This window comes from Oncorhynchus tshawytscha, linkage group LG03 (assembly GCF_018296145.1).
Source record: "Oncorhynchus tshawytscha isolate Ot180627B linkage group LG03, Otsh_v2.0, whole genome shotgun sequence".
In the NCBI taxonomy this organism is placed as follows: Eukaryota; Metazoa; Chordata; class Actinopteri; order Salmoniformes; family Salmonidae; genus Oncorhynchus; species Oncorhynchus tshawytscha.
Window position 1 is genome coordinate 18749785 of NC_056431.1, and position 26729 is coordinate 18776513.

The 26729-nt window shown below is 43.5% G+C and overlaps 1 protein-coding gene, 1 long non-coding RNA gene and 1 pseudogene across 7 annotated transcripts; 1 reads left to right on the plus strand and 2 right to left on the minus strand.

Annotated features, from left to right (window-relative positions):
• Positions 1-361: 361 nt before the first annotated feature.
• On the minus strand, positions 362-3227 carry LOC112229214 (annotated as a pseudogene).
• On the plus strand, positions 1336-15067 carry LOC112229235. Of its 6 annotated transcripts, XR_002950143.2 has the most exons (7): positions 3566-3681; positions 3938-4008; positions 12992-13148; positions 13265-13363; positions 13487-13595; positions 13698-13821; positions 14108-15067. It is a non-coding gene; the product is annotated as an uncharacterized LOC112229235 (long non-coding RNA). The 6 variants fall into 6 exon arrangements; XR_002950148.2 differs by lacking the exon at positions 12992-13148; XR_006080689.1 differs by lacking the exon at positions 3938-4008 and having other exon boundaries at positions 3577-3681; positions 12989-13148.
• A 636-nt stretch (positions 15068-15703) lies between these two features.
• On the minus strand, positions 15704-26418 carry LOC112229203 (tropomodulin-4). Its single transcript, XM_024395053.2, has 10 exons — positions 26282-26418; positions 21596-21777; positions 20931-21087; positions 20236-20358; positions 17588-17680; positions 17347-17477; positions 17087-17194; positions 16818-16961; positions 16426-16570; positions 15704-16129 (listed from the first exon to the last, which is right to left on the minus strand). Exons 2-10 carry the CDS (start codon positions 21701-21703, stop codon positions 16107-16109), a joined length of 1032 nt encoding a protein of 343 aa, XP_024250821.1. The 5' UTR covers positions 21704-21777; positions 26282-26418; the 3' UTR covers positions 15704-16106.
• Between the last annotated feature and the right edge of the window lie 311 nt (positions 26419-26729).

Here is a 26729-nt window from a genome sequence, read left to right on the forward strand (position 1 = left end):
AGAATGGCAAGAGTGTACAACGCTGTCATCAAGGCAACGGGTGGCTACTTTGAAGAATCTTAAATATAGAATATATTTTGATTTGTTTAACTCTTTTTTGGTTACATGATTCCATGTGTGTTATTATGTCTTCAGTTTTTATGTCTTCACTATTATTCCACAATGTAAAAAAATAACAAATAATGAAAAACCCTGTAATGAGTAGATGTGTCCAATCTTTTGACTGGTACTGTAGGTGGTTAGCTAAATGGAAATACCTGGGTAAAAAAGGGACAAACTAGTGAATTAACAGTAACATCACATATAAAAACCAGTAACCAGGCCAGATGCTTCTGAAATAATTAAGGCAAAATCAAATATATATTGTACTTCGAAACTACACCTCTGGATTTATTTAAAAAGCAGAAAAGTTTACAGTGTGAAACAAAAAGGAAACCATACCAGAGGAATATCGTTTTGTCTTTTGTTGAAATAGCAAGGAGAAACAACAAGTTCCTCACTTTGATTGAGTATAGCCAATTCAGTACTGTAACAATACAGTTGGTTGGCAAAATTAAATTAAATATCAAGGCAACCTTACCACTTACTACAACCTAGTGCCAGGATTAGAAAATGAAAGTGCAGTGCTCAGTATTCTTCTAAAAATAAATATGTACATCATTGCATAATTGTAACAAACACCCAATGAAGACTAGGCTATACCAACTCACATTGGTTTCAATAATAAATACATTTTTTAGAGTCAACTTCTATTGTTCTCCAAGACTTGCATTTTTTTTCACATTTCTGACATTGCATAAGACACTACAAGGTAGTATAACTCAAATGATCTAGCGCTTGTGGCCAAGCATAACTTGGATAGTTACATGATCACACTAACATATAAACACAAGTCAAAGTACCACATTCTGACTCTCGTTTTGTGTAGTAAACAGACAACCAGACAGTGCTGTTCTGGACATGGCAAATATATAATACGTAATCTATGTACTACAACTTTAAATAACTTGGTAGTAGTTAATTACTTGCCTAATAAGAAGTATTCTTATGTCAAAATGAAACTCACACTATCAGCAAAACAATTATATCAACAGTGCTAATGACCAACTTTCAACTACCAAGTCTATAGAGCAGCAAGTTACTCATCAGTGAAAATAAGAACTCTCCTAAATCTGTAATGCCAGATTAGCATGGACGTCTATCCCTTTGATTTTGTATTAGTACCACGTGTCCCATGATCTGCCTGACAGAGGCGATGAAATCACAACTCAAAGATCTCATCCTCTCTTTCTCACAGTTTCTTGGTGCATTTGGTGATGGTGAGGGGCACTGCACCAAGTATGGCTTGCTGATGCATTCTGGGAGAGGTGATGACCGTGGCACTGTTTGACCTTGTAAATCGACGGTCTGTTGTCTTGCTGGTACAAGCTGCTTCCAAAGATGTCAAACTGTGATGGAAAACCCCAACAGGTGAAATAAACAGAACCTTGACAAAATCAAGCATTGTATGAAGAGCTAAGCACATAATACAGTGTTGTCCAAACCATGGGGTCACAAGAAAAATGTAAATACATTTGTTTTAAATTGCAGTTGCCACTTGATGCAATTAACAAAATGGTTTCTGTTTTCTTCCTACAAATATGTCTCCATCTTTTGAACCGTTTAAGCTTCAAATTGTAATGACCCCATCACTCAAAGACAAGAGACTTTGTTTCCTTCTAGAATGACCACAATGCTGCATTGGAATAATTAATAGAGTGGACAAGACCAGGAACTAAATCAGACTTTTTTAGACAGAAGATCATACAAAATATTGCCTGATCATCTTCTGAACTTCCCAATACCTTTCTGTTGCATTTCTGTCACTTCAAACCATACTTTCTTCAGATTGAAATACTGTCAAAAGTACTGTCTTAGTCACAATTTTAAAAAAGAAACATTGGCTGTTGATTACATACCCTTTTTTTTTTTACATGGTGGGGTGGCACAATTTTTTTTTCTTCTTCAAAATGGGGTCGAGGGCCAAAAAATGTTGGGAACCCTTGACATGTCATGACATCATCACATTGACACCCTACTCGTTTAGATGGATATTATAATTTCATCAAAGTTAAAGCTGCAATATGTAATTTTTGGGCGACCGACCAATTGCACATAGAAATGTGTGTTATAGATCTGTCCTTCTCATTGAATGCAAGTCTAAAAAGCGGTATCTGTTCTATGTGAGCTATTTCTATGCTTCCTTTTCTTAAGATCGTTTTTGCATATTTTTTCTTTCGGTTTTGAACACCATCTTCCAACAGTTGAAAACAATATTTTTGGTTATGGAAAAAGCATTTCACAGCGGTTTAGATGGTACATTGATTCTCCACACTATACTTGCTTGTTTTGTCACAATCTGAAATTATTAGATTTTTTGCAACTAGAAAATAGTGGAGCGATTTTACATAGTGCATCATAAACTAGACTGACCACTAGTTTATGACAGGACAGAATAATACAAAGTGATGAAGTTATCTGGGTGAATTTACCTTTACTCTCCCTCTTGGCATCTTTTCACAGCTGCTTGCTTGGTCTGGCTGATCATACGATCCATCCTTTTCAAGAAATTCATTGGAGAAAGTTCTGATGTACCTTCGTGTGTCTTTTCAGAATTGTTCACTGGCTTCCCATTTTGAGTAGAGACTTTTTTACTTGTACTGTCCTGTACCTTGCCTGAGTCCTCCTCAGTCACATCTACCCCAATATTAGCATCACTGTTGTAGTCTGACAGCACAGGGATAGAAAGATACTTCTTTAGGAATATTGAGTCATTCGTGTACAGTCTATTTGCTCTTTTGATTTGTTCCATCTGTTAAAAAGATACAATTGCAGATGTGGGTTTATGAAGCTAAACACATTTATCACCATAGCATAAGTCCACAAATTGCCCATTTAAATTGTCATGCAGTTAAAACTCCTCCTTGATAGGATGTGTGCTGGGGCAACATTTCAAATACTCAAACATTTTGGAAGAATGGCAATGCCAATGTCTAGCTACTCACAGATACTCCATATTTCAACGCGAGTCCTTGCAACGTCTCTCCTGGCTGAACTTGGTGTTCAATTCGTCTTTGTCGTACCGGAGAAAGGTTGGATTGTACAAGACTGCCATATGACCTCGTGCGGTTAACGGGGAGTAGACCGGCTCCACCCGTTGAAAGAGGAGCCCGTTCCCCGTGGAACATGGTTGAGCTTATCAAGCCCCCCTCTTGACTTGCTAAGTTAGCAATAACGTTAGCTAGCGTAAACCAGTTTACGTTACTGGCTATAGTAGTTACTATAGTTTGCCAGCTAGCTAAATTGCCTATACAGTTAGAAAACCTGTATCGTCGTTATTGTAGGGAGGTGGTAGCTAGCTAATAATAACATGAGTTTAAGTGCATGTAGCTAGTTTACCTTATCTCGTCGACTAGCTAGTTAGTTAGCTTCTAAACAAAATCTTGCCATAGGAAAAATGTATTCAGTCAGCTGTCTGTTTCCATGGCTGCCGTGGTATGACCAAGTCCCACAATTCCTCACTGAAAGCAGGAAGTAGCTAGATTACAAACGGTTTTGAAGATGTTTGGAATAGCTAGCTAGCGATTCGCAAATAAGGACCTTACTAACAAATATTTATTTATTTCACCTTTATTTAACCAGGTAGGCAAGTTGAGAACAAGTTCTCATTTACAATTGCGACCTTAGCTAAACCTATGAATCTAAATGTCGTTTAAAAGAGAGGGCAATGATCAGAGTCAATCGAATATCTTCAAGGCGAGCCATCTTATTAGTTGTTACTTACACAGAAATCCATTTGTACTTTAGCTTGCTAGCTACATGCGAAACGGGCACGTTTGTCATTTTAATTAGCTAGTTAGTTAACGTAGCTAGCTAACGTTACTTGTTTATTTTCCAGAAACGGCGTGTTACAGAACTCCTGTCCAATTTCATTCCAGAGGATGAGGTAGCCTTGATGAAAAATGGAAGGTGAAGTGCCTGTTGTGCAAGAAAATAGCCCCCCCTTTTAATTTCCTTAATTTTGTGGCTAGAGTCAAATACTTTCTGTGGCACACATCTGAGTCAAATACTTTATATAGAACAAACTTCAGGTCAGGATAGGCAACTGAAATGAATAATTCATGTATGTGTGTTATTAAAACGGGGAGTAGACCGGCTCCACCCGTTGAAAGAGGAGCCCGTTCCCCGTGGAACATGGTTGAGTTTACAACTCTAACCACTAGGCAGGGTAGCCTAGTGGTTAGAGTGTTGGACTACTAACCGGAAGGTTGCAAGTTCAAACCCCCCAAACTGACAAATTACAAATCTGTCGTTCTGCCCCTGAACAGGCAGTTAATCCACTGTTCCTAGGCTGTTATTGAAAATAAGAATTTGTTCTTAACTGACTTGCCTAGTTAAATAGAGGTAAAAAAAAATAGAGGGACATAACATTAAAGGCAAGCAATAATAGGCAAGCAATAACATTAAAATAAGACATGGGAGAGATTTATTTATAGACTAATACGCTTGAAACAAATAGCCAAACCGAAAACTCCAGACATTACTAGTTTTACTTTTATGTATTTTTTATTTCACCTTTATGTGCAGATGATGATGTGCAAGTAGAGATACTGGGGTCCAAAAGAACAAAATTATAAATAACAATATGGGGATGAGGTAGTTGGGTGTGCTATTTACAGATTGGCTGTGTACAGGTACAGTGATCGGTAAGCTGCTCTGACAGCTGATGCTTAAAGTTAGAGAGGGAGATGTAAGTCTACAGCTTCAGTGATTTTTGGAATTTGTTACATTGGCAGCAGAGAACTGGATGGAAAGGCGGCCAAAGGAACTGTCGGCTTTGGGGATGACCAGTGAAATATACCTGCTGGAGCGTGTGCTATGGGTGGGTGTTGGTATGGTGACCAGTGAGCTGAGATAAGGTGTGGCTTTACCTAGCAAAGACTTATAGATGACCTGGAGCCTGTGGGTTTGGCGATAAATATGTAGTGAGGGCCAGCCATCGAGCGCATACAGGTCGCAGTGGTGGGTAGTATATGGGGGCTTTGGTGACAAAATGGATAGCACTGTGATAGACTACATCCAGTTTGCTGAGTAGAGTGTAGGAGGCTATTTTCTAAATGACATCGCCAAAGTTAAGGATCGGTAGGATAGTCAGTTTTACCAGGGTATGTTTGGCAGCATGAGTGAAGGAGGCTTTGTTGCGAAATAGGAAGCCGATTCTAGATTTAATTTTGGATTGGAGATGCTTAATGTGAGTCTGGAAAGAGAGTTTACAGTCTAACCAGACACCTAGGTATTTGTAGTTGTCCGCATATTCTAGATCAGAACCGTCCAGAGTAGTGATGTTAGTTAGGTGGGCGGGTGCGGGCAGCAATCAGTTGAAGAGCATGCATTTAGTTTTACTTGCATTTATAAGCAGTTGGAGGCCACGGAAGGAGTGCTGTATGGCATTGAAGCTCGTTTGAAGGTTTGTTAACACAGTGTCCAAAGAAGGGCCAGATGTATACAGAATGGTGTCATCTGCGTAGAGGTGGATCAGAGAATCACCAGCCACAAGAGCGACATCCTTGATATATACAGAGAAAAGAGTCAGCCTGAGAATTTAACCCTGTGGCACCCGCATAGAGACTGCCAGAGGTCCGGACAACAGGCCCTCCGATTTGACACACTGAACTCTATCTGAGAAGTAGTTGGTGAACCAGGCGAGGTTGTCATTTGAGAAGCCAAGGCTATTGAGTCTGCCGATAAGAATGCGGTGATTGACAGAGTCGAAAGTCTTGGCCAGGTCGATGAAGGCGGCTGCACAGTACTGTCTTTTATCGATGGCGGTTATGTTATTGTTTAGGACCTTGAGCGTGGCTGAGGTGCACCCATGACCAGCTCGGAAACCAGATTGCATAGTGAAGAACGTACGGTGGGATTCGAAATGGTCGGTGATCTGTTTTGTTAACTTGGCTTTCAAAGATTTTAGAAAGGCAGGGCAGGATGGCTATAGGTCAATAACAGTTTGGATCTAGAGTGTCTCCCCCTTTGAAGAGAGGGATGACTGTGGCAGCTTTCCAATCTTTGGGGATCTCAGACAATACGAAAGAGAGGTTGAACAGGCTAGTAATAGGGGTTGCAACAATTTCAGCGAATAATTTTAGAAAGAGAGGGTCCAGATTATCTAGCCCAGCTGATTTGTAGGGATCCAGATTTTGCAGCTCTTTCAGAACATCAGCTGTCTGATTTGGGTGAAGGAGAAGCAGGGGGGGGCTTCGGCAAGTTGCTACGGGGGGTGCAGAGCTGTTGGTAGGGGTAGAAAGCATGGCCAGCTGTAGAAAAATGCTTATTGAAATTATCAATTATCGTAGATTTATCGGTGGTGACAGTGTTTCCTAGCCTCAGTGCAGTGGGCAGCTGTGAGGAGGTGCTCTTATTCACCATGGACTTTACAGTGTCCCAAAATGGTTTGGAATTAGTGCTACACGATGCAAATTTCTGTTTGAAAAAGCTAGCCTTAGCTTTCCTAACTGACTGTATATTGGTTCCTGACCTCCCTGAAAAGTTGCATATCGCGGGGGCTATTCAATGCTAATGCAGAACGCCACAGGATGTTTTTGTGCTGGTCAAGGGCAGTCAAGTCTGGGGTGAACCAAGGGCTATACAGTGAGGGGGGAAAGTATTTGATCCCCTGCTGATTTTGTACGTTTGCCCACTGTACGTTTGCCCAATTTTTAACAACGACAAAATCCAGGCATGCCAAAAATGTTATAAATTGATTAGCATTTTTTATTTGAACAGTGAGGAGAGCAGAAGGTCATCTTAGGTTTCTTTACATACAGCCGACAAAACTACTGAATATAAAACGTCAACTCACCATCAGTACGACCAAGAAAAAATCCTGTGTTCTGTTACAACCATAAATTGACTTAGCATTTTAGACTCCGGAGACGGGAAATGCACCAAGCATTCTTCTTGATGTCCAGTCTCTGACAACTCAATTCAGAGGGACATCAAACTGATTTCACGGAAACATGGCTAACTGGAGAGACGCCCAGGTGCCAGCGGGTTTCTATCGCGCCGACAGAAACAAACATCTTTCTGGTAAGAAGATGTATGTCTTATGGCCAACGTGACATGGTGTGATGAAAGAAACATACAGGAACTCAAATCCTTCTGTTCACCTGATTTAGAATTCCGCACAATCAAATGTAGACCGCATTATCTACCAAGAGAATTCTCTTCGATTATAATCACAGCCGTATATATCCCCCAAGCAGACACATCGATGGCTCTGAACGAACTTTATTTAACTCTCTGCAAACTGGAAACGATTTATCCGGAGGCTGCATTCATTGTAGCTGGGGATTTTAACAAGGCTAATCTGAAAACAAGACTCCCTAAATGTTATCAGCATATCGATTGCGCAACCAGGGGTGGAAAGACCCTGGATCATTGTTACTCTAACTTCCGCGACGCATATAAGGCCCTGCCCCGCCCCCCTTTCGGAAAAGCTGACCACGACTCCATTTTGTTGATCCCTGCCTACAGACAGAAACTAAAACAAGAAGCTCCCACGCTGAGGTCTGTCCAACGCTGGTCCGACCAAGCTGACTCCACACTCCAAGACTGCTTCCATCACGTGGACTGGGAGATGTTTCGGCCTGCAACGGAAACATGCGGTCTCTCCTTCACTGCAGCCGAAGTGAGTAAGACATTTAAACGTGTTAACCCTCGCAAGGCTGCAGGCCCAGACGGCATCCCCAGCCGCGCCCTCAGAGCATGCGCAGACCAGCTGGCCGGTGTGTTTACGGACATATTCAATCAATCCCTATACCAGTCTGCTGTTCCCACATGCTTCAAGAGGGCCACCATTGTTCCTGTTCCCAAGAAAGCTAAGGTAACTGAGCTAAACGACTACCGCCCTAGCACTCACATCCGTCATCATGAAGTGCTTTGAGAGACTAGTCAAGGACCATATCACCTCCACCCTACCTGACACCCTTGACCCACTCCAATTTGCTTACCGCCCAAATAGGTCCACAGACGATGCAATCTCAACCACACTGCACACTGCCCTAAATCTGGACAAGAGGAATACCTATGTGAGAATGCTGTTCATCGAACAGCTCGGCATTCAACACCATAGTACCCTCCAAGCTCGTCATCAAGCTCGAGACCCTGGGTCTCGACCCCGCCCTGTGCAACTGGGTACTGGACTTCCTGACGGGCCGCCCCAGGTGGTGAGGGTAGGCAACAACATCTCCTCCCCGCTGATCCTCAACACTGGGGCCCCACAAGGGTGCGTTCTGAGCCCTCTCCTGTACTCCCTGTTCACCCACGACTGCGTGGCCATGCACGCCTCCAACTCAATCATCAAGTTTGCGGACGACACAACAGTGGTAGGCTTGATTACCAACAACGACGAGACGGCCTACAGGGAGGAGGTGAGGGCCCTCGGAGTGTGGTGTCAGGAAAATAACCTCACACTCAACGTCAACAAAACTAAGGAGATGATTGTGGACTTCAGGAAACAGCAGAGGGAACACCCCCCATCCACATCGATGGAACAGTAGTGGAGAGGGTAGCAAGTTTTAAGTTCCTCGGCATACACATCACAGACAAACTGAATTGGTCCACTCACACAGACAGCATCGTGAGGAAGGCGCAGCAGCGCCTCTTCAACCTCAGGAGGCTGAAGAAATTCGGCTTGTCACCAAAAGCACTCACAAACTTCTACAGATGCTTCGAGAGCATCCTGGCGGGCTGTATCACCGCCTGGTATGGCAACTGCACCGCCCTCAACCGTAAGGCTCTCCAGAGGGTAGTGAGGTCTGCACAACGCATCACCGGGGGCAAACTACCTGCCCTCCAGGACACCTACACCACCCGATGCTACAGGAAGGCCATAAAGATCATCAAGGACATCAACCACCCGAGCCACTGCCTGTTCACCCCGCTGCCATCCAGAAGGCGAGGTCAGTACAGGTGCATCAAAGCTGGGACCGAGAGACTGAAAAACAGCTTCTATCTCAAGGCCATCAGACTGTTAAACAGCCACCACTAACATTGAGTGGCTACTGCCAACACACTGTCAATGACACTGACTCTACTCCAGCCACTTTAATCATGGGAATCGATGGGAAATGATGTAAATATATCACTAGCCACTTTAAACAATGCTACCTTATATAATGTTACTTACCCTACATTGTTCATCTCATATGCATACGTTGATACTGTACTCTATATCATCGACTGCATCCTTATGTAATACATGTATCACTAGCCACTTTAACTATGCCACTTGGTTTACATACTTATCTCATATGTATATACTGTACTCGATATCATCTACTGTATCTTGCCTGTGCTGCTCTGTACCATCACTCATTCATATATCCTTATGTACATTCTTTATCCCCTTACACTGTGTATGACAGTAGTTTTTTTTGGAATTGTTAGTTAGATTACTTGCTCGTTATTACTGCATTGTCGGAACTAGAAGCACAAGCATTTCGCTACACTCGCATTAACATCTGCTAACCATGTGTATGTGACAAATAAAATTTGATTTGATTTGATTTGATTTAGGAGCACACTCTTAAAGGGAGTGCTCCTAATCTCAGTTTGTTACCTGTATAAAAGACACCTATCCACAGAAGCAATCAATCAGATTCCAAACTCTCCACCATGGCCAAGTCCAAAGAGCTTTCCAAGGATGTCAGGGACAAGATTGTAGACCTACACAAGACTGGAATGGGCTACCATACCATCGCCCAGCAACTTGATGAGAAGGTGACAACAGTTGGTGTGATTATTCGCAAATGGAAGAAACACAAAAGAACTGTCAATCTCCCTTGGCCTGGGGCTCCATGCAAGATCTCACCTCGTGGAGTTGCAATGATCATGAGAACGGTGAGGAATCAGCCCAGAACTACACGAGAGGATCTTGTCAATGATCTCAAGACAGCTGGGACCATAGTCACCAAGAAAACAATTGGTAACACACTACGCCGCGAAGGACTGAAATCCTGCAGCGCCCGCAAGGCCCCCCTGCTCAAGAAAGCACATTTACATGCCCGTCTGAAGTTTGCCAATGAACATCTGAATGATTCAGAGGACAACTGGGTGAAAGTGTTGTGGTCAGATGAGACCAAAATGGAGCTCTTTGGCATCAACTCAACTCACTGTGTTTGGAGGAATGCTGCCTATGACCCCAAGAACACCATCCCACCGTCAAGCATGGAGGTGGAAACATTATGCTTAGGGGGTATTTTTCTGCGAAGGGGACAGGACAACTTCACCGCATCAAAGGGACGATGGACGGGGCCATGTACCGTCAAATCTTGGGTGAGAACCTCCTTCCCTCAGCCAGGGCATTGAAAATGGGTCGTGGATGGGTATTCCAGCATGACAATGACCCAAAACACACAGCCAAGGCAACAAAGGAGTGGCTCAAGAAGAAGCACATTAAGGTCCTGGAGTGGCCTAGCCAGTCTCCAGACCTTAATCCCATAGAAAATCAGTGGAGGGAGCTGAAGGTTTGAGTTGCCAAACGTCAGCCTTGAAACCTTAACGACTTGGAGAAGATCTGCAAAGAGGAGTGTGGCAAAATCCTTCCTGAGATGTGTGCAAACCTGGTGGCCAACTACAAGAAACGTCTGACCTCTGTGATTGCCAACAAGGGTTTTGCCACCAAGTACTAAGTCATGCTTTGCAGAGGGGTCAAATACTTATTTCAAATACTTATTTCCCTCAATAAAATGCAAATCAATGTATAACATTTTTGACATGTGTTTTTGTGGATTTTGTTGTTGTTTTTCTGTCTCTCACTGTTCAAATAAACCTACCATTAAAATTATAGACTGATCATTTCTTTGTCAGTGGGCAAACGTACAAAATCAGCAGGGGATCAAATACCTATTTCCCTCACTGTATCTGTTCTTAGTTCTAAATTTTTTGAATAGGACATGTTTATTTAAGATGGTGAGGAAAGCACTTTTAAAGAGCAACCAGGCATCCTCTACTGATGGGATGAGGTCAATATCCTTCCAGGATACCTGGGCCAGGTCAATTAGAAAGGCCTGCTCGCATGAAGTGTTTTAGGGAGCGTTTGAATGTGATGAAGGGTGGTCGTTTGACCGCGGACCCATTGCGGACGCAGGCAATGAGGTAGTGATCGCTGGTAGGTTCCTTGATTATTTGTGTGAGATTGAGGGCATCTAGCTTAGAATGTAGGATGGCTGGGGTGTTAAGCATATCCCAGTTTAGGTCACCTAACAGTACGAACTCTGAAGATAGATGGGGGGGCAATCAATTCACATATGGTGTCCAGGGCACAGCTGGGAGCTGAGGGGGGTCTATAACAAGCAGCAACGGTGAGAGACTTGTTTCTGAAAAGGTGGATTTTTAAAAGTAGAAGCTCGAACTGTTTGGGTACAGACCTGGATAGTATGGCAGAACTCTGCAGGCCATCTCTGCAGTAGATTGCATCTCCGCCCCCTTTGGCAGTTCTATCTTGTTGGAAAATGTTGTAGTTGGGAATGGAAATTTCAGGATTTCTGGTGGCCTTCCTAAGCCAGGATTCAGACACGGTTAGGCCATCAGGGTTGGCGGAGTGTGCTAAAGCAGTGAATAAAACAAACTTACGGAGGAGGCTTCTGATGTTAACATGCACAAAACCAAGGCTTTTATGGTTACAGAAGTCAACAAATGAGAGCTCCTGAGGAATGAGAGTGTTGCTGGGGGCTGCAGGGCCTGGGTTAACCTCTACATCACCAGAGGAACAGAGGAGGAGTAGGATAAGAGTATGGCTAAAGGCTATAAGAACTGGTCATCTAATGTGTTCGGAAGGCATAATAAACAGACAAGGGTATGGTTGGATGTGAGTACAGTGGAGGTAAACCTAGGCATTGAGTTAAAATGAGAGGTTTTGTCTCTAGCGGCACCAGTTATGCCAGGTGAGGTCACCCAATGTGTGGGGGGTGAGACAAAAGGGCTATCTACAGTGAAATAAGACAACAATCAATAACCAAAACAGCAATAGACAAGGCATATTGATATTAGCATATTGACATATTACCAGCAGCATACCACCCTGCATACACCTGCTGGCTTGTTTCTGAAGCTAAGCAGGGTTGGTCCTGGTTAGTTCCTGGATGGGAGACCAGATGCTGCTGGAAGTGGTGTTGGAGGGCCAGTAGGAGGCACGCTTTCCTCTGGTCTAAAAAATATCACAATTCCCCAGGCCAGTGATTGGGGACACTGCCCTGTGTAGGGTGCTGTCTTTTGGGTTGGGATGTTAAACGGGTGTCCTGACTCTCTGCGGTCATTAAAGATCCCATGGCACTTATTGTAAGAGTAGGGGTGTTAACCCCGGTGTCCTGGCTAAATTCCCAATCTGACCATCACGGTCACCTAATAATCCCCAGTTTACAATTGGCTCATTCATCCCCCTCCTCTCCCCTGTAACTATTCCCCAGGTCGTTGCTGCAAATGAGAATGTGTTCTCAGTCAACTAACCTGGTAAAATAATGGATACAATTTTTTAGGGAGAGGCATGTGTAGCTGAGTGATCATAGGGTCCAATGAGTTGCACTAGGTGAGTCTAGTGCCTCCCCCAAGATCAAACTGACATAAAAAATCAAATGAAATGCAACCTACCGTGATCAGAAATCTCAACTAGCAAGCAAGTCTGGCAGGGGGAGATTTTCTGCACAACACTGTTATCATTGCTGTCAACTGGAATGAATCCTTACCCAGATCTTACTGTTGTTTTCATTTGGCAGACTAAGCACTTCTCATGAGCATCTGTATTTTTCCTAATTCCTGTTCAAGATACACCTGCCTTGTGTGTTCATACCGCCTTGTTTTTGATACAGTTGACATGCTGACATTACACAGAAAGGGGAAAATACCTTTTCTGTGTGATGTCAGCATATGAATTATAAATTATTTTTCCAAGCAGGAAGCTATATCAAAACCATCTGTGAAGGCTGAATGTGCCTACACTAATCCTTTCTGTGCCAGGGATGAAGTGGTTTTATGTAAAGAAAACTCAACTGAAAAATGAGATATCTTAACGAAACCATGAAAACTATGTTCAAGCTGAAGATAGCTGACAGGTAAAGCTATATAGCTAGCTAAGTTACTCAGTGAAATATTTTGTCTTTGTAAACCTGAGGCTTTAGACTAGTGTAAACCGGAGTGTTGACTATGCGTCATGTTGTTTCCCCCATAGGAACCCTCTAGTTCTGCCCCCCTGTTGACACAGACACGTAAACTCACCCACCACGCCTTACTGAAGACTGCTATACAACATTTGGCACAAAAAGACCAGGTACTCTATGCTGAAAGTGATATGTTATTGTGAGTAGTTATTATTACAATCACATTTTCATGTATCTTTTTAAAGATGTATTTCCAGTACTAAGTACTAGTTCCGGACTGTGTTCCATTCCAGACTGTGACATCAGCCCCTCCAGCACAAGACTATCATCACCACATCAAACGTCAGTGAAGACAATGATAAGACATCATGTCATTACCCAGTTCCAACAGTAATACACCAGGTAAAGTCTAGATTTATTGTAAATAACATTATCATATTACAAATCTATAATGATTGGTCTCCACCGCTAACCCTTTTGTTCATTGCCATTCATCCTCACTAGTCAATCAGGGATTGTGTCTAATTGGGAGAAATAAGGAAGTGTGTAAGAAGGAGTCAGCCAACGGCGACACAGGAGTCGGAACCTATGACAGCTCAAAGGAGGAGCATTACCTTAAATTGAAAAGGTACTTTGTAACTAGAAAGTCTTGACTCTCATTCAGCGTCACCGCTAATCTGCATTTGTCAGTTGATTCCAATTTCTCACTGGCTTCATGCATATTTTAAGTTTTGTTTTGAATAGTTTATTAAACTTGCCTTTCCCCATGTGAACATTAGCAGGGTAGTGTGACATCGTTATTCAATTGAGTTGTTTTTCAGATGTGAAGGCTGCAGTTATGCAAGTTCACCACCTAGAGTTCAGTATGCCATTTTAACTTTTCTACCACCTCGCTCTTTCACTTTCTGCCTCAGTGCGGGACGGCTGCAGGACAGGAGTGACCCGTGGGTAAAGGATGAGAATATGGAATTTGATTCAACTGAAGAGGATCCCTCATCCCTCCCATCCTCGCACTGACTCAGAGGGCTGACCAGATGAGCAGCAGGGACCAGACCTCAACACCAGCACCTTCCCACAATCCCTAGCCCTTTCCTCAAACCCTGCTGCTGACACAAAGGTCCCATTTGGACATACATCTGTTGACTCAACAATTATGAATGGCACTCTGTTGCAGTAATGACAACACTATAAGAGCAGCACTAGAACATCTTGAACTGCCTCCACGCTTCCTTTGTTTACTCTATCTCAGGGTAGACACATTGGTGCTTGAGACAATGCTTTGACTGTTGTCACCCTGCGAGGGGTGAGAAGGGGGACGATTCTCAGCACCCTGTGTTATTCCGTTTGCCCATTTTATTTAGGTCCAACACCTCCCCTGTTAAGGCTGAGCTGTGAGCTTACCATAAATCATCAGCAGATAGGACAATATTACTGCTAATCTTGGTAGTGGAGCCACCGGTTAACATTCTTCAGAAGGTTCTCATTCGTGGCTCACCCTTAGACCACTCTATATATTGGATAACCCCCCTCCCTAGAGAAAGCGAGCGTGCGGACGTAACGTGGGTTAGTTTAAAACGATGACGTTAAAATGTGGCAAACTGAGTACCTGATTATTATTTGTGAGCTCATTGCGTGACTGCCACAAGGCGTTTGGAATGTTTGTTGACTGCATCGACACAAGAGCTCAACTGTCTTATGTGTCATCAAGGCTGATGATGTTATGGAGTTACATTGTCAATGCAATAAGTCATGTTGACTCTATCATGTTACTTGTACTTTCAGATGACTAAACAAAACAATTGTCCTCCACTGCTAACAATGTCTGTTTGAATAACCCAGATACAAGGGAGTAAAATAAAGCACCACTTAACTTAGAACTGTATACCAGGTCAGTCACTAAATACCTTGCATGGTACACTACATAACTATAAATACACATGCACTTTACTGTGGCTGAATGATCAAAGGGGAATAAATAACCCCGGGAATAGCATCTGGTATGGCAATACTGACCTTAAGTCACTACAAGCCTGGTCCCTGTGCCATTTCTTTACAAGAAATTCTGAAGGTTGCTTAAATGGAGCACGATAATCAAAACGCATTGCTTAATACAGGTATAAAATGAATGTGTACATGGAAAATGGAGCCACTCCAATGCTGTGAAAATCCTCAGAGGTTAGCAGCTGTTTGGTGAGGGTTCATGAATCTCCTTGGGTGCATATGGGTGCCCCCTCCCCTTCAGACCCTTGAAAAGTTGGTATATTCTGAGCAGGGTAACTCAAGCCCAGAGGACTAGGTTACATACCCAATAGAGGGGGGTAAAAATAGGTTGGGGTTGGGGGGATCCGGCGGGCTCAATGAGGTATTGAATAGTTACGATTCTCACGATCTCGGAGCACACAGTGTACTCTTGTATCTGCTCACATCTTGTACCTTGTGTCAGCTCTGAATTTTGAACCATAGACATTATGAATGTTGAAATGGCAAAAATATCACATTCAGCCCATTAAAACAATGAATTATTTAAACGTTTATTAAAAGTATTTACAGATATTCTTTTCCTAGATATAGCACCACTTCCATGTAGGAGTTTTATCACCTCCATTTTCGGAGTATTATCATGGCGTACTCTAGAAGCATAAATGACACTTTACAACGATGTGACCTATGTATTCTTTTATGATGAATTCAATGGTCTACAAAAAGCTGTGGTAAACAAAATGCTTGGACACAGAAATCGAAATGAACACCCGGACTTGTGATGAGGCACAGAGGGGTTGTAAAGGCTAGTTGCGCCCCATTGACAAAGCTAGCGCAAAGCTGTCAATGGCCGTTTTTAGAGTTGTTAGGTCCAAGGGGCTGAGTTGATTGTGCTCTCAAGACGTGAGCCTATCTTGTTGCTCCACTCTTGTCTCATCTTACTCTCTGTTGACGAACTGGATAGAGAGAAAAGGAATGATATGAGTCAGCCAGAGTACATCAATGGTCATCCGAAAACTGAAATACCTCAGTAACAGGTAGAACATGCAGAACACCTAGGACAACTAAACATGAACTGAAATGTAATCTGTCATTATCTCAGAATTATTGCCACTTTCTGAGGGTATTATGACAGCCTCGTCACAAAAACCCCAACAGGAAGAATGTCAAGCGCTTTAACATTGACCATGGCAGATGACGCACAACTGAAATACACTAATTGACCGTATGCATGCATTCTCCAGACACTCACTTATGTCGTTGTTCCTGGTGATGGCGATGGCTGCTCTAGCCCGAGGCCCCTGCTGGGTGAAGTGGTAGCCGATCTTTACGATGCTGGAGTTGTTCTCCAACATGGTGGCAATCTCCATCTCACAGGAGTCCCCCAGTTTCTGTCTCTAGGAGTGGGGTGGGTTAAAGGATGAAAATGACTTCAATAACCCCATAACCACACAATACAATCATAGCATTGTCTTGTTATAAGTTTATCATTGTTTTTTCTCTCTCCAAAGTCTTTTCGTGTCTCTTGAGGAACTCAAGGAATTTGTTTTATATTCAGTTGTTTATACAGCCTACATACAGTATGTAGCACTATTCAAATGCATGTATTCATACTACAGCATACTTTCTGTATGGGTGTCTGACCTGGTTGTCGATCTTGATCTCGGTCAACGTGTTGTTGTTGGCCATGGCCTTGACGATGGCATTCATGCCCTCGCAGGTGATGAAGTTGGACTCGATGTTAAGACTCTGCAGAGTGGTGTTCTCCTGGAGCATCTCAGCAACAGCCTGGTTCACACACATCCACACTTATGCTACTAGAGTCACATTCATTAGTAACAGGTGAAAATTGCAATAAGGATGTGAAAATTAGGATTCTTTGTGGCTAGTCTGCGGGAGAAAGATGTACTCACATAGGCCACGGGGTCGTTGCTACGGGTAGCGGCAATGCTCAGATACTCCACGTGGGTGTTGCCCTTCATCGCCTCAAAGATCTCTTTCAGTGTTGGGATGGGAACGTCCTACAGGACAGACAGACGTCAATCACTGTATGCTGATTCAGTACGCCATAACACACAAGGCTACACGCTACCATCAAGGGATCTCATCCTCCATTATAGAATTGGTCACTGTGTACGTTCAGACCATAGGATCTAAAGCCCACTGGCTTCACCTTGATGTTGTTGAGGTTGACATCAAACAGGCTGCTGTCGTTTTTCTGGATCAACTGAAGGGTTTCCTCCACGTTTGTGGGGTTGGGGGGCTCGTCTGGGAAGACCTTGAATGCATCTGGTTTTACCACACCTGAAAGCACAGGAGTATCACAGGTTAGTGTAAGACTTTCCTAAACATGTAATATAGAGAATACCGTAGTAGGTATGTTCTGCTCTGCTGGTCAACCTCTTCATACGTACTGTTGATGCCCTCTGTGTTGGCGATGGTACCAGTGGTGCCCAAGGCGTCGTAGTACTGCTTGTTGCTCATCAGTGTGTACATTCCCAGAATAGCTGCAAAGAAATGGGACGGATTTATATATCTGTAACTCTCATTCACCATCCAGTAATATTTCCTCAGTTCAACATAATTAATGGTAGCTGTCAGCTGAGACCTTTAGCATGTTATTGTCCCAGTAAGTAATCACAAGGCCTTAATTATAACTAAACTGAGAGTGTATGTGACTGCAATTATTTATGAGGGCATTGTTTTGACAGGCAGGTCTCCCATTCTCAATTATACTCTACATATCTTCACGTAGAGAGGTGTATCTATTTCAACAACTGAATTGTACGTTTACAGTATACACTCAACACTGTGCAGTACATTGTATCATGAGAAATACTAGGTACAGTATTTACCATGTTATGCACGTGCCTACTCTGTGTCTGCTTGACCAGATAAGGACATTGTAGCCTTTCCTCGGTTCTTACAGAGAGAGCTGCAGTCCCTGTCTTTAATCTCAGTGCCTCCAGGCCCTAAGGACGTTATGACACCAAACATGAATGTGAGCCATGCAGACACACCAAGCCCAATGTTATTCTAACTGAAAATGTGCCAACACGTAATGAATGGTTATTCGGCCCCTCATTTAGATGCATACATAGACATAGAGGCCATTGTATTGTTCAGTTTGACACCATGCCCTGGGGACGAGTACTTTGAATTCCAAATATGCGGGTGAGTTAGCTCAGCACTGCTAATTTTACAAGATGGGACGTAGGATGTAGAACAATGGGCTCCTCAAAATATAGACTGGTGCTGCTGTTGCTTTGCTCAAATCTCCAGTAGAGGGCAGCACTTTGAATGCCTCTCCCAGTCTCATTACAGTCGGCCCCTCGCCACCAAACTGTGTCACACACCAACTGCTGTGACAGCAAACCCCCACCGGCCCCTGCCCCCGGGCTCCGACCTGGGGCAGGCTGGGAATTATGGGAGGGAAGGCCTTGTGAGGAGAGAGGGATCCAGAGTCAGCTGGTCTGGTGCAAAATGTGCCAATGTCACCCGGCTTGACTCTACAGTAGCTTTACAGTACAACCCAGCCTCTCAATAATAACAACAATTCCCAAAATACCATCAGTATTATTAAGAGTAAAAAGTATCAATTAAATCTCTACCGACTGTGGTCTCCCTCCCTTGCTGCTGGTGGAGCAGGCCAGGCAGCTATGCTATTGTGGACTCAGATCCAGCCCTAAACAAAAGAGTGACAGAGGCTAACGAAAGTTTAATCCTCATCTGGACTCCCTCCAGGGTCAAAACTTTGTTCTCAATGAGGGGGTTAATGACAGGCTAATCTATGTGGACATACAGTTCCACTCCCCAAACTCCCCCACTGTCACTTTCAAGACGCCTATGCTCTGTGGCTGTGGCTCTGCCATTAAAGGAAAAGCAGTTAGGAGGCCTGCCCCTTGGACTGAGGCAGGCCTGGCTCCCTTGCACAGTGGGTGGATAAGGACGGGGGATTTAACTATTGTGATAAACAGTGTTTGTTCTGGGCCATACTCTGAATGATATATGCATAAGGGTGTTATGGTCTCAAATGGTTGTGTAGCTTAAAAGAGGATTCTCATCGAATTAGATATCATTTGGAAACAAAAAATGTACTGTGTGTTTTTTGGGTGAAAATCGCCTATATCAAATTGAACCATAAATAACTTTGTTGTTTTGAAAACAATGTCAGAGAGCACAGATGCAGTAAATGATGAAGTCCTTGTTAGGCGTTGTTATGAAGTAAGCACAGTGAGAGTGTAAAAACAACCAACAAATCTGGTTGGTACTGTAAGTGTTGACCGCACAAGACCAAAATATCTGTTGAACACATGTTCAAGCTGAACTGAACTCATTTCACATCTCCATTGGGGTAAACATGAAAAAAAATGAAAACTTGTTGATTCAATTAATTACCTTTTAAAACAAGGTTGCCTCTTGTTTGGTATAAATTGATATAGTAGCTTTACCCAACAGACAAGTCTTTGACTCCCTCCCCATCCCTCTTTCCATTCCTTCCTTCTTTTGGTGGCTCTTGGCCAGCTTATTTTCGTGTTGCTGCTGAGCGCATGGAATTGGAGCCCTCCCATGCCATGTCCCACATCCCATGTTCTGCATGTCTCTATGTGTGGGAGTGGGTCTGTGAAGCACTGGAACAATAATACTATGGATCAATGAGGAATGGAATAATATGGGTCTATGACAAAATAATAAAATAGGCCAGGGTCACTGTAAACAATTGGGTTCCAATACACAGGGCTGGCTGTGAGCCAATGAGGTAACCATGGGCTGTTTTCCCCTAAGGTGGGCGGGGCCACAATGTTCTATCTACCTGCTGGGAGTATTGGGCAACATCACATTGAAACAATGTAAGGACACAGAGGGATAGGGCGGCAGGTAGCCTAGCGGTTGGGCCAGGTAACAGAAAGGTAGCTGGTTGGAATCCCTGAGCTGACTAGGTGAAAAATCTGATGATGTGCCTTTGAGCAAGGCACTTAACCCTAAATGCTCCTGTAAATCACTCTGGACAAGAGCATCTGCTAAATGACAAACAATGTTTTTAAAAATGATAGATTCTCACCTGCGATGTCACACATCTCAGCGTCTGTGGCATTCTTCAGAGCCTCCTCCAGCTCAGGCTCCAGGGTGATCTGCTCATGGTCGGGGATCTTTCCATGGCCCTCCTTAGGAACAAATGCTCTCCCTGGAGAGGGACAGAGAGAGAGAGAAGAAGGAGAGAAGGAGAGAGAAAGGCACACATACAAAGGGACTGTCAGGGCAACAAGTATCCAAGGGGTCATTAGCAGACTGTGTAGCACACGTGTTTTTTTGGTACAATCAAGGGGAAAATCTTTGTTCTCTCAGTAAGTATCTTGTATCACATAACATTCTTTGAGACTATAAAAATTGCCATGATTGTAATATGCCCCTTACAGTGGATTTGTCTGTGTTGTGGTAAAAAAAAATGATTTGGATTATTTCTGAAAACACTAAGAACACCCTGGTTTATATGGGCTTTGTGAATAAACTCCAATAAACTACATTTTCTATTGTATAATTGTATGCATCTCATTTCCATATCAATGTTACACAAACCGCTAAAATTACACTTTTAAGTCATCACTTACCATTACTTATTTATAAAGTTCAAAACATTGGATTGTTTTTCAGTTTAAAGCAGTGGTTCTGAAACTGTGGGTCGGGACCCAAAAGCCTCCCGGTGTAGTGTGGAGTAGTGGAGTCAGTAGTGTTGTTCAGTAGTGTAGTATACCGTACCTTTCTTCTCGCCAGTAAAGGGCACCAGGTCGTCTCTGTCCTCGTGCTCCAGAGCTGTTTTCTCTAAGTGATCCAGCAGGGCGTCACGGTCAAACGCCCCCGTTGGGCTCTTCTTGGTCTGGTCACGCTGGCGGTACCCGGCTGGCAGGATGGCATTCTGGGACAGAAACAGTAGGGGTCAGAGGGCATGTGGACATTGTACAAAGAGTTCTGAATCCTCTGGGGTTCTAGTAACTGGTTGTGTGAGACTGTGTTTTTTTGGATGTTGTAAAATGGATTTATATGATTTATGACTACAGTATAAAGCTACGTAATCCCCAGGGAATTCCCAAGTCTTACAATGTCAGAGAACAAGATAACATGGGGATTGTGTTCTGTGTGTATCAGTGAATCTGTTGTACAAGGCACGCCAGGATTGTGGGTTCGGTTCCAGGGCCACCCACATGTAAAATGTATGCATGGATGACTAAGTCGCGTTTGGATGGAAAGCGTCTGCTAAATGGCATATTATTATTATTGTTATTATTATACTATGAGCCTTGTGCATTCCTCAGTCTTTGAGTCCTAAAGGCTTCCCCCATGCCCATATATTGTGTGCTGGAGGTATCTTTTCTACAATTAATTCTCTTTTTTTGTCACCAGGGGCCCTCTGGGGCCCTCAGTACCTCAGGGTCCATTTCCTGCAGCTCACACTCTAGCGCCTCTATCTCCTCAGGGCTCATCCCTTTAAGGATGGCATCCTCGTCGATGTCCCGGGGGTCGCTTTTCGACATGTCTGCAGGCTGGCTGGGCTCCTAGCTAGGGTCACAAACACACCACACACCCCTGGGGTAGAGCAGGGCACTGTCTGTGGGGAGAGGCAAGAGAAAGGAGAGGGTGCACTTTTGAGACAGGGATACAGATTGGACAGCTCTTGACAGATATGACCTCTGATAATAACAGTGAAGGATACTATGTGTTGGTGTCCTGTTAGAACTAGCCAGTGTGACAGAACCTGGGTAGCTAGGACTTAAGCACACCAACTATTTTCATGGACTGTGTCTCGTGAGCAACTTACGATCTCCATTGAGTATTATTGTTGCCAGTCCACAGTGTTGCCTCTATGAGGGTATGATGGTAATAATAACTGTATTTCCAGTGATCAACACACATTTCACTGGAGAACCCTGCGGTACACATGAATGCACAAATAAGCACTACTGGGCTAAAATGCACAAACACTGCAACATTTGAACTGAGCACTCCTTTTCCCTCCGGAAACTGAACTGAAATGAACACACTCCTATAGAACTGAAGCTATGGATTCAAAAGGTAGAGGGAGAGAGCGAGGGAGAAGGAAAGAAAACGTGAAGGAGAGGGAGAGAGAGTGCAGGTTCTTTGCTATTCTTAGTTCCAATGTGGTGAGCTAGGGGTTTAGAGTTACAGAGGCGAGGACAGCGGAGTAGAGGGATGCGTTCCCCTATTTATCACTGGCTGACACCCGCTAGCGGCCCCACCCGTATTCCCTCTACACCCACCGGTGGACAAGCCCCGATAGAGACACAACACAGATCTGAGGTCAGTTTCAAGCGAGAGATGAGCTCAACCATGAAACAAACACAAAGCCGTGGCACTCAGTGGAATAAATACAACAACAATATCATACTGTATGTACCTCTGGCAAAACAGGTGACTCATAGGTATGAGTAACGCACCTATCAAGTGTAGGGTCAAAGCCATTTACATTTTCAATTTTAAATCCACATTCATTTCATATTAGTCTTATTAGGAAATGTTTTCAGAATTGACCCTAATTGTTGACCCTGACCACTTATATGGTAAATAAAACACAAAATTGGACCTTTATGTGAGGAACCGTAAGTCTACCATTGAAACCGAAACAGCTCTATGAGAGCTATTCAAGGTTACTGACAAGCTCAAGTCAATGATTGGTAATTTAACACTCCAAGTCAATAACAGAAAACCTCATTCATCCATCAATAGGAAATCAATGTCCTGAGTGTTGAACAAGTCCATTAGCAGCTGATTGTTGTGGTGTCTAACCTTGTTCCTTTCTGCAAAGGTAACAGTGGTGTGCTTTGCAGCCCTAGATCAAGTTACAATGTCAAACGTTATTAGAGTGGCCAAACACACATCTTGTGACTTATTGCAAACACACACCGACACACCTTGTGACTAACGAATAGACTGCATTCAATTGAATGTTTAGTCTACCTGTAAATAATGCTCTGGGCATGACAATAGCCTTTGTGTGTGTGTGTGTGTGTGTGTGTGTGTGTGTGTGTGTGTGTGTGTGTGTGTGTGTGTGTGTGTGTGTGTGTGTGTGTGTGTGTGTGTGTGTGTGTGTGTGTGTGTGTACGTGTGTTTTGCCATGTCGTAATTAGTGAGTCATCATAGAATTACAGTAAAACATACCATTACCACAGAAATATTGTAAAGGGTGTGTATAATAACTTCAAGTGTGTGAAGTGTTTTCGTGTGTGACGACGGCATGTGTCCATGTATGTTTGTGCTGCATTGTGCTGAGGGGACACCTCGCCAGCACAATGCAGCTCTAATGTGTTAAGCCAATGACACAAACATTGGATCAAACAGCTGAGTGTGTAAAAAGATGGAAGTAATTATGGAGCAAAACAACTGTATGTACCTTTAAGTTGACATCTGTCCCTGATGAGGACGTAGTGCCGAGAAGCATTGGCATTTTGTTTGTTCTCTTACACATTGCAGAAACAACTTAGACTTGACTGGATGCAAAAGCAGCACAGCTTTCTCCTTTTCTCATTTGTATGGACAGATGAGAACAAACTTACAACTTCATTGAGCTACATTCAGGTGTAACACAACGGGGCAACATCCAAACATGAATCTCCTGATTCAACTGCACCAAAGCCCTTGAGCCCACGAGGTTTGTTTGAATAAATAGGCTGCGTGAACTATCGCTCTGAGTTTTACAACATCCTTGCCTCAGTATACAACACTACCAAGTGCAGAAGTTTTACTGTGTATGAACGAGACTATACCATTTCAGCACAACAAGTGTTCTATCTGAAACCTTAAAAAGCCTTCTGACAAATGTGCTTGATAAGTGTTCAAGAGGCAGAATGCCATGTTTTGATTCATTATGTGATTTTAATGCGCTTTTAAACATACAGCTTTCAGGATTTAATGAGCATGTTTCATATTCCTGGGAGATGTCAGACTGGAAAGTAGTGCGCACACACCGGTCCATAGTATTCTCATTGGGTTCCTATGGGAACCAACCAACCTAGTATCTGAGGGGAACAGTGTCACCTGACAAAGCCTGCTGGACATTTCTTTCAATCTGGAATCTCAACCATTCCCTGTACCTGGGTTATGCCTGGCTAAGAGATTCTCTTGGTAAAGATAGTTATTTAATCGCTACACACTACTTAACCACATACCACTTCAAGCATCTTTATCTTAGTTGTGGCCGCTAACCATCTGAGGAGTTGGTTAGCAAAATCCCAGCGACCTGTGCCGCTCCGGGGGACCTCTGGTTCAGCCAATCAAAACTTCAGAAAATTGACACCTGGCTGCACAGATAGCCACTCGGAGCACATCTGTTGAGAGGAGTGGGGACCACCAAACTGGTGCATCCACTTATATTCATCATGGCTTTATGTTAATTTCCCATCAACTGCATGGCATGGTGACCATGATGTCACACGCTGTTGTGTTAGAGAGACTCTGCTTTTTCCACTAGTGTCATCTGGTTCTGACAACACTCACTCCCACTTTGTAATCTCAGCTACTCTGTGCAGGTCCACTAAAAGCTTGTGGAGCCGTGGGACCAAATTAAGGGTCCACAAGCTGTATGGTGATGTCCACTCCAAGTTCAATATCCTACAAAGTCCAAGTCTCTGAGAGGTACAAAGTTACAACTCATACAAAACCACTGTCTTGTTGTACAGTCAAAAGTGACTGTTCGTACAATGTTCCGACAAACCACATGACTTGGGTGATACTGGAAAGATCATTAGAGAGAGGGCCCAAAGTGTCAAAGCAGTGAGTCACTCCTCCGTTTGACAGGTCAAAATATTTCACATTATTGTGTAAAATTCCAAATCAACCGCAGCTTAATTTTAGCTTCACAGGTCAGCTACTTCCAACGGTGTAAATCTTCCCCGGCTTTGGTTGCGGCATTCACCACACACTGGAGTTCCACTTGGAGGACTTAAAGCAACTTGTCTGAGAATATTGTCTACTGTCCAAAATGGAAGGGTTGTTGTTCCATTGAATTGTGGGAGGAAAAAGAGGCAAAGGTACCTGAAAAATGTTAATGCTCATATTTTTTATTTAGCTGAGGAAACTGTTCTCATCTACATTGTATGAACATATGTTCTTGACTTCCATGGTATTTGACATTCACCATAACTACAATGTTTTGATAACAACACATCAATATGGACGTTTTCATAGCCTGAATGCAAGTAGAATTGCTTTTAAAGTACAAGCAACTGTTCAGGTAATAGTAAGAACTATCTAATAGGTGAGAATATATCTTTACAGCAATACAAGGACATTGTAATTCAGCTCCATGCGTCTCTAAGCTGTCGTAAGTCCACATCGTTAGCCACGGTGAATACACACATTTTGTGCCTGTTTTAAAGACTTTAGCACAAATCAGCTGCAACTGGCCCTAAAGACGACTTGATCCAGCCAACACAGCTATTCAAACGTCATGTGCTGCAGTGAAGTTAGCTGGGAGTGGGGTTGAGGGACGACCCCTTAAATCTACCATCCCCTGAGACAACACCACAAAAGTGTAGAGCGATGGACAGCTATGAGATGACTTAACCCCAGCATACCAGAAAAAGATCTTCAATTGAGTGACAATACTTTAGCTTAGGGTTTCACTGGACTACCATAGGAGAAACAGGAAAACGTCTCTGCATACTTCCAGTCAGATGCAAATGTATTTAATTGTGGCTGAGCTTTCGGTCAGTCAACCTTCATCAGAGCACTGGACTCCCATTGGAAATGCCCAACTGTCAACTGTCAAAGCCGTGGCCAAAATAATCCAAGGCAATTAGAAGACCAACACACCAACTTCTACAGTCAAAGTTAAGTAATTCAAGCAATACCAACATATTCCAATGTTGGATGAAATTAACCTGCTATAAAGTCGTTCAATTCTAATGCTGTCAAACCATATTCACAAACTCGTCTCCCTAACTTTTCTGTCCCTGACACAGTCTCTCACACACAGACACATGCACATTGGGTATAGCTTAGCCCCAAGCAGACACAGAGAGAGAGAGATTAAAGAAAGGGCCACCCTCATGCCAACGGTATCCCCACAGTTGAGAGAGAAGCAGCCTCCCACCTACCTTCACAGAGTTGCAGTGCTGGAGCCCTCTACAAGGCAAAGCCTGCTGTTGGAACCTGAGAATGGTGGTTCTCTTTTTTCTATCCCCTCCCACCGGTTTTCTTTTTTCTATACCCCCCTCCCCTCCACTCCCTTCTCCTATCTCCCCCTCCTCTCCCCTCCTCTCCTCTCCCTTCTCCCCCTCCCCCCTCTTCTCTTGCTGTCCAGCCTTCTATGCTGAGACAGGGATACTGGCAGCACTTTGAGAGTTCAGCATTTTATTACTCTGGCTTTGCAAGAGTGACTGTGAATCACTAAGCAGAGGGAGAGGGAGAGAGGGAGAGAGCGAGAGAGAGAGGGAGAGACATGAAGGGAGGGGGTTGAGTGATGCCAATGTACTAATCAGTGCCTCAATTAATAGAGAGCCAACCAAGTGTAGTAGGTAACAGTGACATCTACTGGTGCTTTCT